At 36.4% G+C, this 14,415-nt stretch overlaps 1 protein-coding gene across 1 annotated transcript in view; it reads right to left on the bottom strand.

Annotated features, from left to right (window-relative positions):
- Positions 1-12,330, bottom strand: part of LOC110019069 (AUGMIN subunit 7-like) — a 17,960-nt gene extending 5,630 nt beyond the window's left edge. The window contains exons 1-3 of the mRNA XM_020716610.1: positions 12,276-12,330; positions 11,786-11,922; positions 7,018-7,158 (exon numbers count right to left, since the gene is read on the bottom strand). Of these exons, the coding sequence (XP_020572269.1) occupies positions 7,018-7,158; positions 11,786-11,922; positions 12,276-12,330 (333 nt within the window). The remainder of the gene's footprint in view (positions 1-7,017; positions 7,159-11,785; positions 11,923-12,275) is intronic.
- Between the last annotated feature and the right edge of the window lie 2,085 nt (positions 12,331-14,415).

Below are 14,415 nucleotides of genomic sequence, written 5' to 3'. Positions count from 1 at the left end.
ATTCGAGTGGAGTGTCGGGTTTTATACATCCGGGTGACCGAGTAGCCTTCAACGACCCTCGAGTAAATATATATATTTGAGCCTAGCCCCGACCCGAGTGCTTGCGGTCCCATCTTTTCAGACTTTTTCATATGTTTTATTGAATTTTTTGGACAAAGAATGGGATTTTCCCGAGATTTTGACAGTTTTATTTAAATTATTACCCGTCGATTTTCTCGAATTTTCCGTCATGGATTATTTGTCAATTTTCCTCGAGCTTTCCAGGTGACGTTTCCTTTGTTATTCACTTTTGCCTATACAATACATGTTAGCTCATTCCTTAAATTCTATTACTCTACTCATAACTGCTACATCAATTACACTTAAAGGAGCAGCGGGCCTCCGAGGTATACAAGTTTGTCTTACATTTGCAGCGTTTTATTTTACAGCACACTTTACTATTTTTTGTCTACTATACATTCTACTGCTTTCTTTTGTTATACCTGTTACTGCCTCTTTTGCACACTATACCTTAGAATAGGCAGACAGTAGTTGGCTTTATAGGGGGTACCCGGCAGCAGACTGCTGACTCAGCTATTACAAGTACATTTAAAACTAACATCAAACTCGAAGGTGCTACGGCAAGGAGCTCGGAGCTGGCATTGTGGGCAACACGGTCATCTTCAACAGCAAAACCTGTCTTCACCAGCAAAACCAACCATTTCTTAGAATTAAAGGACAATCCATAGGATTTCGAGGTTGTTCGCCTAGTGCGACATAAATCTTCAACTTATCTTTAGGCCTTTGTACAACTCTGATATACAATCTAAAGCCCTAACTCGTCTTAGGATTCTGAGGCTATTGTTCGTCACGATCTAAATCCTCACATCTTCTAGGCTATTTGTGTGATCATTTCACACGAATGTAAGCCATAATTAATAAAATTGGCAGGGTAAAACACTTAAATAATTTCTCCCCAAAATTGAAGCCAAAACCCCGAAATTGAAGCCAAACCATATGATAGACTGGGAAGTCACTGAGGTTCTCTTTTAGATCTGTGGAATCCCCCTAGTTCTTCCTCCTTTGGACTCTACAACAAAATGTTCCAAATTTGAGTAATTCCCGTTTCACACCTATTTATCCGATTTCGTTGAAAAGTCATATCTTTTGCCCCCTTTGAAGATAATATTTCCTGATTTTTATTGATAGTTTTCTTAGGTGACTTTGGTTATCTAAGATGTAATTAACTATAGGGGTTTGCCTTTATCGAAAGCTTTTCTGAACCCAATTTAATATCTTCATATTAAATAGAGAAAATTGTCGGTAAATAAAACGATTTCGCAGACCAAACAGACGTATATATTTCTTAATTTATTTGATCGAACCTCATCCTGAAGTCTTGTGTTTATCTTTCGGGATAGATACAGGTTTGCTGTATAGTGCTCTTTCATTTAAACTATGAAAAATATGATATCGGTTTGATTCATATTTTTTTTCTAAACTTAAATCTATATGTAAATTAAACGTCCTTCTGAAGAGGGAGACGGGATTTCGATTCCGGCGACAGACAGCTTCTTACGAGCAACTCCTCAACTTTTTAGCGTCGACAGGCCTGTTACCTAGAGGGGCCTAAAATCTGCTTTTAGCAATATTGTGCAGTTATAGCCATGATTTGGTAGTTCGACCACAAAACTCAACATGAAAGCTTCAAAAATACTTATTTAAAAAGAATGGAAAACGGAACGTATTATTACCTGTCAAGGATGCAAGAGGTGTAGATGAAACGGAGGAGGCATTAGTCTCGAGGGAAATCTTCATGCAATCAGTTTGGAATACTCTAGTGGCAATGACGCCAGTCTTAATAGAGGGAGCTGAGGAGAGTGAGATACCAGCATTGCTTCAACAACTGCTACGTTACAGAGGGATTACCGCAACTGCGAACATTCAGCACACCATAGGTATCCTACCTTGATCAGCATTGCCAAACCGAATTGCTTACAGATTGAGACCTGCAGAGAATGAGGAGTTGCAGCTACAAAACAGAATCTCGTCGCGAGTGTTGGTCAGAGAGAGTATTAATCCATGTGCTTTCCCCGCCCTGATGGTACCCAAGAAGGACGATTCGTGGCGAATGTCTATTGATAGCAGGGTCATCAACAAGATTACTATCAAGTACAGATTCCCCATACCTCGCTTAGATGATCTCTTGGATCAGTTGCATGGATCCACCCTCTTTTTCATGATCAACTTACATATTGGGTACCACCAAATTCGAATCAAACCAGAGGACGAGTGGAAGACCTTTTTCAAGACACGAGATGACTTATATGAGTAAACAATTATGCCCTTCGGATTATTTAACGCGCCGAGCACATTTATGAGATTGATAAATCAGGTGTTTCTGGCCCACAATGGAAAATTTGTGGTCTACTTCAACGACATTCTGGTATACAACTGATTTGAAGAGAAGCACGTATAATACCTGAGGACGATATCTGAGGTGTTGCGAGCAGAAAAGCTATATGACCATACAAGGAAGCGTCATTTTATGACAACCCGGGTATGTTTTTTGAAATATATTGTGTTTAGTGCAGGCATTCAGACGAACCCTACAAAGATCGAGGCCATTGTAAGCTAGACCACACTGCAATCTTTCACCGAGCTGAGAAAGTTTTTAGTACTAGCATCATTTTACAAGCAATTCGTCTGAAGTTTCAAAACTGTCACTGCTCCCCTGACAGAGCTTTTGAAGGGGGAGAAATTCCAATGAACAGATGCATCTCAAAATAGTTTCGACGCACTGATGGAAAAGATGACTCGGGCATTAGACTTGACCTTACCAGAATTCAATCAGTTGTTTGAGTACAATGCATCCGACATTAGGATAGGCAAAATAGTTTCGACGCACTGATGGAAAAGATGACTGGGGCATTAGTCTTGACTTTACCAGAATTCAATCAGCTGTTTGAGTACAATGCATCCGACATTAGGATAGAAGTGTTGAGTCAAGGGGTCACCTAAAAGCCTTTTTTAGTGAGAAGTTGAATGAGTCCAAGAGAAAATACTCAACGTACGACAAAGAGTTCTATGCTATTATGAGAGCTCTTGAACACTGGAGTCATTACCTACTGAGGAACGAGTTCACGTTACTCACGAGCAACGAGACCTTAAAATTTTTTAACAACCAAAGTAAACTAAAGGGGGTCAACATACAACTTAGGTAAAGTTCTTAGCGTCATTCTACTTCGTTCTTAAGCACAAGGCGAGTAGTCAAAACCGCGTAGCAGATGCACTGAGTCGCCATCACTTGTTGATCACCACGATGCAGGCTCAGGTTGTAAGCTTTGAGGTAGTAAAGGAATTATGTAGACAGACGAGGATTTCAGAAAAAGCTAGCAGCAATGTCACGGGAAACCTACCGGACAGTACTACCATATCAAGTTGTGCATTCCTAGATGTTTGTTGAGGGAATCCATTAGTCAGGGAAGCTATGGCGGAGGACCTGCAGGGCATTTTGGCAGTAACAAAACTCTTGCAGTAGTGAGAGAACACTTCTTTGGCCCCTACTAGCGAAAGATGTGGAGCAACACATCAAACAATGTCGGATTTGTCTTATGGCAAAAACCAGGGGACTAGATACAAGGCTATACCACCCATTACCAGTACCAGAGGTGTTGCAGGTGGATATTAGCATGAATTTTGTTGTGGGTCTTCCGAGGACACAGTGGAACAAAGATTCAGTAATGGTCCTGATGGATAGATTCTCGAAGATGGCATATTTTGTACCATGCCACTAGACAATGCATGTGTCGCATGCCTCTGAATTGAACTTCAAAGAAATTATGAGGTTGCACGAGATACTAAAGACCATCACTTCAGACACAGATGTCAAGTTTCTGAGTCATTTTTGGAGGACCCCGTGGAGAAAACTAGGCACTAAGATTCAATTCAGTTCTGTGGCACTTCCACAGACGGACGGACAGATGAAGGTAGTGTGCCGGAGCCTTGAAAATCTACTGAGATGCTTTGTTAGAGTGGAGAAAACTAGGCACTAAGATTCAATTCAGTTCCGTGGCTCTTCCACAGACGGACGGACAGATGAAGATAGTGTGCAGGATCCTTGAAAATCTACTGAGATGCTTTGTTAGAAAAACATTAAGCAGTTGGATATGATTGTAGCTCGAGCTTTATTTGCTTACAACAGATCAGTGAGTCACACTACAAGGTACACCCCATTTGAGATTGTGTGCGGACGCAACCCGCTCACTCCACTGGAATTGATACCACTCCTGCCGACATCAAATAAATGCCGAGAAAGGGGTATACGAGATTCAAAAGCTCAATAAGGAGGTTAGAAAAGAGATAACTAAGCAAAATCAAAAGCACCAGGCATAGGTGAACAATACGAGGAAAAAAGTGACATTTCAAGAAGGAGACCCAGTGTGGGTCTGGTTGAAGAAAGAGAGACTCTTAATGCGAGCATTTGAAGCACCAGGCATAGGTGAACAATACGAGGAAAAAAGTGACATTTCAAGGAGACCTAGTGTGGGTCTGGTTGAAGAAAGAGAAACTCTTAATGCGAGCATTTAAAAAATTCAAGCTCAGAGTAGACGAACCTTTCAAATACTTCGGAAGCTAAATAACAACACCAAGATCAACTGGCCAAGGGACTGCAATGTTTTCACAACATTTAATGTCGCGGACCTACACCATACAACGATGACCAAGAAGCTTCAACGAATGAAGTTGAATCTCCCCCAACCCGGGAGACTGACACAGAGTTAGGTTGAGCAAGGAGGTTCAACAAGTGGAGTGTCGGTCCAGCATGAGGCTCGATCGGCCGGCTACTAAATAGGTGGGAACAACCGCCTTCCCGCCCCCCTTTCTCCTTTTTACACTAACATAAATATTTTGTTGGTTGAGTTAGCATTTAGTTTTTAGTTCTGATTTCAAATTTGAGGCCTCCAAGGTGTTTTCCCTTGCTAGGGTTATATCTGATGAAAGGTGGTGCACCTGTTGTTTCCTGTTCTAAGGTGGTGAGTATCCCTACAACTATCCACATCTCCCTCCTCTGAATCCATCCGACAACCACTAAATCCCTTTCCGTCTTAGCAGACAGCCGCTGGCCTTCCTCACCCATTAATCTGGAATAACATAAAAATTTGGTTGATAGAAACTCAAAATTAAATGCATTTTAATTATATAAATATTTTGTTGGTTGGGGATACTATTAAAAGAAAGTATCTGATATATGCATGTTGCTTATTTGCATATATTATTATTTATCACATTATAAAGGAATAACATGTTTAAGGAAATATCATGTTATGAGTAAACAAATTAATAAAGTTATGGTTACGATACCTACACAAGTGGGGCAAAAGGATCCCCGATGAGGCAAAAAGAAATCCATATAGAATCAAGAGAATCCTCAATATAGTCCAATGGCGATAATATTGGGTATCACCTAGGCTCTATTGAACGTGATGATATAGCCGTCTGGCTGAGTTTATGATGCTAATAACCTAGATGACCGTACATAACACAGTCCGAAGCTAAAATTAAATATAAGACAAGGGAAAATAAATAAGCAAAAAAAAGATTTGATGAATGTAAATAATATGTGCAATTATATTACATCTCCTAGTACAAATATTTTATTATAAATTTCATGTATTCACTAGTTTAATAATGTACATATCATGTAACCAGTGATCATATTATGATTTTGTTTATTTGTGATTAATTGACACATTATTTGATGTTCTTCAATATTTAAGCTCTGCATTATTTTTATTTATTTTCTTTAGCCATTTACCTCATTAAATTGTTATAACTATTTATTACAGGAAAAAAAAATATTGATAAAAAGTAAAATCATGCTTATTTTATGATCATATTTTATTGTGCAATTATCATAAAATAAATAAATTTTGAAGTAAGTTGATCGAAAAAGTTTATGTTTTTTCTTAAAAAATAGTGTATTGTAGATGTTTTGCAGATTAATTTAATTGATCTATTTTATATTATTTTTGCTTAATTTTGAAATTGTTGAGTATATTGAATTTGTAAATTGGAGCATGGTATATTACATTATTCTGGATGAATTTAGGTGATTAGTGTATCTCCACTCTATATCGGTGAGAGTATGATATCATAATAGGTGTTGATGGTGTATTCAGTTAGCTAAATCACACCCTCCTCTGTTATATCCTGAGTCAACTAATGGAGGGGGTCGAGTGACATTAGGGTTCACAAGGATAAACATAAACAAGTGTAACAACTAAACCAAAATTAAGAGTATGACAATGAGTCAAAGAGCCATTAAAGGAGAAAGACGGCAAGGTTGCTAGTCTAATCTATTTTCATTCTACCAATTCAGCACAACACTATCCCTCTACTCATCCTGAGGAACACCAAATTCCTCCCTAAAACTTTTTATACAACTTATTTGAAAGGCTCACTACATGCATAAAATACACATCACTAGAATCCTATAGTATTCTAGGAATCAAGAATGATGTTGTAGTCCTAATATTACAATAGCTTATTATCTCCTTCATTCTAGGACTGAGAAAAACTATATAAAAAATAATCCTTTAAATACTAGACCAATAACTCTTTAGGATGGATCTATGAACTACACTCTAGTTGAATGCTTTGTATGTTAAATAAATAGTAAGAAGTGAAAAGTTGTCCAGTGCAGAAAAATTAAGGAACAATCGGGATGGAGAGTTGGTGATAAAATGGAGGTTGTTCAGACAAAATGTGTCAAAATCATGCAGAAGGTTGCTTTAAAATATACAGTAATTTTCTGCTAGATTTTTTGAAGTAAATTAAGGATAAATTGGGTGCACGGAAAATAGTAAATTTTCAGGGATTGCTTAAACAATACAAAAACTAGCTTTTGAACAAATAGTTAATGGATGACTACTGAAAGATAGTAACAAGATACATGTACGAACAGCAATATAATGCAGGAATTCTGTTCTACGCTTATTTTTCCATATGCTAGACTAGACAAGTTGTTCAAGAAACCTTTGAAGCCAACTCCTGCACCATCAGCTGTAGACTTGACAGCTTTTTTGAATGCTCAGAAAGCTTCAGCTCCAATTCATTTATGTCTGGACTGAAATAGTAGATAGTTAAAATGAAACCCAAGAAAAGTTGTAGCAGACACTATTATATTATATAATAAACAAAATAAATTCATCCGAAAATTGAAAGGGCAAGCTTCCCTGAACGTAGCTTCTATTACCAAATGATTGCAATATAAAAAGGTTGAAAATATGAGACAGTTGGCATAACTGGCAAATCACAGAAAAAATCAGTCAAGCCTCATCTGACAATGCAATTCCATTACAAAAATCATAATAAAGGATGTTTTAATAATCAAAGAAAGGATTTTAGACAGTAAGCCAAAAAAATTTCAATGTTCATTGAAAATTAAACAAAAAGAGCCATATATTTAGAGTAATGGTACTGGAAAATGTTAAAATTCAAACTCAAAACTGTTTTCTGAGCATATCCCTGAAATAATACGAACATATACATGCTAGTATAAGTAATGATAAAATTTCGCAGAGGTACATTTTCAAAGAAATTTAGAAGGAAAAAAAAAACACCTAACCAACTTAAGAATGGTCACTACCACAACAGAATTGGATGCATATTTTATGCAAAAATCTGGCAGAGAGGTCCTTCAATCAAAGAAGACACCCATGTGCGTTTCATTGCTTTGCCAGGGGGTGGCATATCCTATAGCTAGGTCATCAACTTTTGTGCAGTTTGTACCTATTTAGAAGGACAAGGGAATTACTCGAGTTATTCCATAAAAATAATATTCTATATATAATGTTATATGGCCTATACCCTAACATATAGTAAACAAAGTTGATTTGCTCAAAAGATATTCTTTCACGATGAGGGCTAACAACTCAAGTTCAAGCTAGTTGGCCCAAACTTGAAATCAAGATTGATTACTTCTATCTGACTAGACTCAAATATACCGTTTTTTTAGTTCCAACAACCCAAACCCTGCACATCTCAAGTCAAACTCAATTTGAGTTAGATTAGTTTTCTAGTCACTTAATAATGAAGTAACAAGCTCAAATTGGCCAAGACCCTACTAAAAACCCAGGTTGGGCTCAGCATTCATTGATACAAATGAAGTTATTGATTTCCATTAGGAAATACATATGAATTAATTTATGCAAGCATGCGTAATGAATATTAAGCATACATCCACATATTTATGAAAGAGAACGCGTGTCGAGGAAAGAAAAATTTTAATTTATTTTATTTCAAGCAAGTTACACTAGACTTGAATTCAGCTTAAAAACCAAGATTTATCTCATAAGAAGACTATAAGTGATACAGAGAAAAAGAGTCAAACCATAATAGAAAATGATAATTTTATTGTAGAAATTCAAAAGGACTGCAAACACCAACTCTTGATAATAGGAGAATAACAATTCAGCTTAAAAACCAAGATTTATCTCATAAGAAGACCATAAGTGATACAGAGAAAAAGGGTCAAACCATAATAGAAAATGATAATTTTATTTCAGAAATTCAAAAGAACTACAAACACCAACTCTTGATAATAGGATAATAACAATAATATAAATATGGAAGACACCCTAGGGTGGTAGTGAGGGTAGTGGACGGCGACTGGGTAGCAGGTCGAGGGATTGGTTGGAGGAGACGAGCACAACAAGAGGTTGGAATGAGGGTACAACAGCCGGCGAGGTGTTGTGAGGGTGATGGCAGCAGATGGACACAGACTTAGGGGTGGTGGCGGGGGAAAACAAGGAGTGGACAACCTGTTTTGGGGAGCACCGAGGTGAGCAGCAGCAAGTAGGAGTTGTGGACGGTGGCTGGGCAGTAGATCGGAGGCCTAGAAATGGTTGGTAGTTGCTGGAGGTAGAGTCGAAGGGGGTTGCGGAAAAATAAATGTCTCGTCGAGATCGAGCTACAGCCGGAACACCACCCGAACCATTGGAGATGGTCACTAACTCGGACGGATTACAACCAAAGTACTTTCTTGTCTTAGAGTACAGCCCCCAAAGGGGAAGAAAGCCTCAAAGGCATAACTCAGAATTTTACACTCATCCAAAAATTGTCTAGTTTTCAGAAAACAACACCTATAAATAGGAGAGATTAGGAGATAAACTAGGCAAGAATTAAAGAGGGGGTGGGATGAAAAAGGAAAGAATTTGAAATAGGATAGAAGTGGAAGGTGGTAGATAAGGTAGGCTATGAATAAGGAGAAGATTCTTTATGGAAGAGAGTGAAAAGGAGAGGGAGGGAAGCTAAAAAGGCAAGAAGAATCCATGGTTACTGTAGCTGCTACAGGACCGTAGGATGAAAAGCTCCCACGTTATAGGAGAGATTAGGAGATAAACTAGGCAAGAATTAGGGGAAGAAAGCTCCCACGTCAGCTCCCACGTTAACAAGTCGATCAATTTCTAACTACATCCAAAGTTCAATTAATTAAGGCAATTGAGTTTTAGGCATAATTATCAATCCCGCTTGCAAAAATAGCACTAAATAGTAATCAATTTACAAGATCACTGTGCAGTTTTATCTGCTCATAAGTTGTTTTATCATACTTATCATTCAGTGGATCATTTTTGTTATGATATCAACAAATAATTATTTTCCGAAATAATGGTCTAAAGTTCATAAATAAATGCAAACTTTTATTCCAACCAGGCGCGGAGGCTTTATGTCTTAATCTTTATAAATTCTAGTTCATTAATCATCCACATCAATTGTACTCATGATTGTTCGACATTTGGAAAGTAGAAACTATTAAAAATGACAAAAGATAAATATTAGAGGTAAAAGAAAAAAAATTCTAGAGACGTTGCTCAATTCAGACATATTAGAAGCGAGGACACCAAATTTTAATTAACGATGATAGGAACAAAGACATAAATGCTACTTGATAAATTATTGAATAACAATTTTAGGAAAAAAAATTATTTTAGAAGAGTATAATAAACAAAATAATGAGATAGATTATAGATTAATCAAAATATAAAATAAAGCTAACTATAAAAAGATGCAAAAGAATAAAGCCTTCGTTCCAAATGAGATACATATTAAGATTTGAAGAGTTATTGGACATTTTATTTCACAGCCTAAATTTAAGCCCAGTAGATTTGCCAATGTGCCCTTAGGCAATTTAAAAGCAAAAGTCTCGAAAGTTTACCCAGGAGTTTGGCTGGTCATTCTTATAACATTTTCGAAGTTAACGAGTAGTTGATCATACAGCCAAAAAGTTTTCATATAATTTTGAGTAGTCTTATGATGTGTTTCCTCCATTCAGATAGGGTAACAGGTTGACTTCTACCCAAACTGATTTGAAAATTTTCTCAGAATGACTTGCCAAATTGATTTCAACTTACCGAACTGGAGTGAGCTGACCTTCCCCCAATTTGAATAAAACAAATTCAAATGTCCAGCATTTTTCCTCTTTCTAGAGATGTGTCTATGAATCTTAATTGATCCCTCTCTAATAAGCCATCTAAAACAGAGTTTGTCAATAACCATTATAAATTCCCAACAAAAGCCCTTAAAGTGTCTGGTATGACAAATTCTTCCCCCACTATACTCTATCATATCTGAAACTAGTTGTTGAGAGCCGCCAGGAAATCCTACAAACGTTTCTAACTACAAAACCTATAGAAAAATCCTTGCAGGAGCTGCTGAAGTTGAGTGATGGGCGTTGATAGGAAAACTTGTTGATAAAAAAAATAAGCCTAGAAGCTTAAGCCACAACTTCACCCACTCTTTGTGCTTTTAACAAGTGGATGATCTCCAAACCCATAGTTAGTAACTCTTTCGGGTAATGTTTGTTTTTTTCTAAAACTCGATCTAAAATATGCATGATTCAAATCTTAACATTTATTTTTATAAATTAATCCTCCATTTCTAGTTTTTTTAATATATATTTGATATACTAGTTTCTACATTCTTTGATGCAAAAACTTGATATAATTCAAGAAATGGAAGTGACAGGCAAGAAGTAGGTGTAGGAAGGAACATGTCTGCGGTGTGTGATAGGCTAATATATGTTGATGCTATGTGAACATCGACATCATAGCTAAACTGTCAAAGCAACGACCATTGATGCTGATAATTTGCCGGTGTGTGATCTTGTGTTATCAAAGATGAGCTAAGTGCATCAAAATGCCTAAACAAGGTAAGAAAAAGTTCGACACCTCAAATAACCCTCAGTGAGATACCAACTAAGGTGTCTAAAGAACGCCTTAAAGTAAAACACAAGGAGCCCAAGTATTTAACTCTATGATAGAATTATTATTATGTGTATTAGTATTATTATTATTATTATTATTATTATTTTAAAAGCGTGTATGGCTATATGATGAGATGGAAGACTACAAATTCAATGGGGAAGAGACTATGGGTGAGAAAGATGAAATAGAAAGTAGCAAGGAATGTTTTCTTATGCTAGAGAAGCTACCATCTCAAATTTTTATTTCTAGTTTAAATTTAAATTTTGAAACTTGAAAATACTTTTTTTTGCTACATTTTAATATTTTATTGATATGATTATCACTTTACACTCAAATAGTATTCCTAATAAACAATATAGAATAATTTTTTTAAAGTGTGTCACTTTGGTTAAGCATTAAACCGAATTTCTCAACTTGTGTTGCTCTGTTTTTGCTGTTACAACAAAACAGACTTGCAATATTCTTTTCCTCTCCTGCAGAATTCAATTTAACCCCTGTATGAGCATTGGACTTCAGCAGCTGAGAAGAAAAATCAGCACGTGAGGCAGCAACTTTAGCATGGCAATAGCAGCAGATTTCAGAAAGGTAGTGAAAGAAGCTTCAGCAGGGCAGGAAAGATAAACAGCAACTCCAGGCAACAGAAGATCAGCAGCAAGGGGCTTCTTGCCTTTGGTTCCTGCAACAGTCCATATGCGCTGGATATTTGCTAGAGGAAGAGAAGAGGGAAGAAGTAAAATTAATTAGGAGTATTCTTCTTGTTCTTCTGCAGAACTACAAGACGTAGGAAACAACAATAAGATTGATATAATATATACCTAAATAAACTCCATCAAAAAAAGAAAGCTTGTATATAATAACTTAATAAATACTAAATAGATAATTCCTAATCATTGATAGTGTTATCAAAGGCATGTAAGGCACTCGCCTAGACAACCAAGCAATGCAAGATGTGGCTTAACAACTCAAATACCTCCTAGTCGGGTGTCATCACTAAAGCACTGCCTAGACAAATGCTTAGGTGTAAGGCACTAAGCGCCCTAGTGCTTGCTTCTACAAATGCATAATTGGTTTTTAAAGCATCCATGATCGTATATAAGATGGTGGGTTACCAAACTCATAACAGGGGAGAGAGTATGGGTGATGAAGAAGATGACAAGATTAACCATTGCTATGAAAGCGAGAAACACCGATTTTTATTTACTTTTTTAAACTGGAAGCATAACTTTTAGTCTTGGTAGGCACTTTGTTATAAACATCTATTTGGCAAGGTTTTGACATTTTGAAATTTAGAATAAAAAACACTTGAAAATAATTTTTTTACGCACTACATTTAATATTCAGTTGTGATGACTATCACACCATACGCTCCAAAAAAATATCCCTCATAATTAAAATATGTGAAATTTTTAACACCTCACTTGTTTCAAGAAAGCGCCTAGGCTAAGTCTATGGCCGCTGGCATTAGCAATCACATTCCCTTGCGGGTACCTAGCACTTTTAATACCAATAATATTATCTTGACTACAAGCTTGCCATGATTTGAGATTTCAATTGGAAGCTAATATGAAGTAAGAATTAAGCATGATTGTGCTAATTAAACAAACAATTATGGATTATGGTGAATTTGCATGAATGCATGTTTTCTATTCGCTAGAGGATTGACATTATGTTAATTTGTTTTGAGAAGTCACCGAATGGATTTCTCGGGTGCTGCTAAAATCCTTTCTTTCAGTCAATCAAGTAAATTTTGATGATTTTAAATAGCTTTACAGTGTTACTTTGATGTACTAAGTTACTTTCCAGTAATTTATTTCATTGTTTGTTGTTAAATTACCTCCATGTATCGAGTCGGATATGGCCGGAAAGGATAAAGATGTGGGTGAGACAAGGAAAGACTCAAGAGAGAGAGGGCACACTAGTAGCTCTTCTAGTACTTTGTATAATGACCTTTTTATTTCAAATTTATATAAAATAGATTTAAATTGTCAGGGGGGTTCTATGGACAATTTTATAGTAGACTCATTTCTTAATTATTAGCTTCTTTACTTCTTAGTATTATCTTAAATATCTTCTTATTGGTTTAATCATTAGAATATTTACTTCTTCTTTAATATCTACTCTTCAATTTTATAAGCTCACTACTCAGATTCCTTTCGGCACATTGCCACAATCAAGATCAAATTACCTAAAAGGTCAATCGGCTCAATTTGAGTCATAAGTGGTGCCTTCACAGGTTCATCAAACGAATCACTCAAGTCAGGTCTCACGAATAAAAGATAATTGGATATGGCTCGTCATAATTTTAGTATCAACCTAGGATTTAGGTTCATAACCAGTAGTCTGCATGGGGGAGAGTCTGGGTAGAATAGGCAAGTCGACTTGGATCAATTATCGTTCATTAATAATATCATGAAATTGACAATGATTTTGTTGCAATGGCACTCACGGGAAAAGAAACAGAATGAAAGGCAAATAACATAATTTCTAAGAGTAAAGTGATGACACTAAGACAAATGGGGACTCTAGAGACAATGAGAATTGAAGGTTTGTACCAATTACAGCAATGCATTTAGTTATGACTGCCACTCCTGTCAAAATTACAACCGAGCTGATGACTCAAATAATGAAAATGATGTTGAAATTTATGGGAACAAATTTCAACACTTGTTGGCCCAAGTGCTTTCGGAGAACAATGGATCGAGAAACTCTTAATGTTCTAACTAGCCTAGTTCATGGGAAAACCCCCACTTGAGTGAGAAAACTAGCTAGCCTTAGTTCAGCAGACTTTCAAAGACATGGAAAGCAGATGATTTTGAAAACTTTCATTTTGGTCAAAGATGCAGAGTACTAGCCCTCAACAAAGTAGTGCATTCAATTTAGCAAGTAGTTGAACAATGAGATCTCCTGGGAGGAGTTCATTAAAGCATTTAGAGAAAATTATACTCCAATGGCAACGATGATAAGAAGACCAGTGACGTAAGAAGTAAATGGTAAGACTTAAAAAAAAAAAGAGAACTTCTGAGAGGATTATAACGTTATCAAGATGGCTCAACATTGAGTTTAAAATTACGTTAAGGATCAAAAAGCTTTAGAATTACAACAAAGATCAACATTGAGTGTTTATGCCTAAACTAAGAAAAGATTACTCAGGGTAAGGTACTTTGGTGTA

The sequence above is a fragment of the Phalaenopsis equestris genome, unplaced genomic scaffold (genome assembly GCF_001263595.1).
Source record: "Phalaenopsis equestris unplaced genomic scaffold, ASM126359v1 Scaffold000002, whole genome shotgun sequence".
Classification (NCBI taxonomy): Eukaryota; Viridiplantae; Streptophyta; class Magnoliopsida; order Asparagales; family Orchidaceae; genus Phalaenopsis; species Phalaenopsis equestris.
This window is presented reverse-complemented; position numbering and strand designations above follow the sequence as displayed.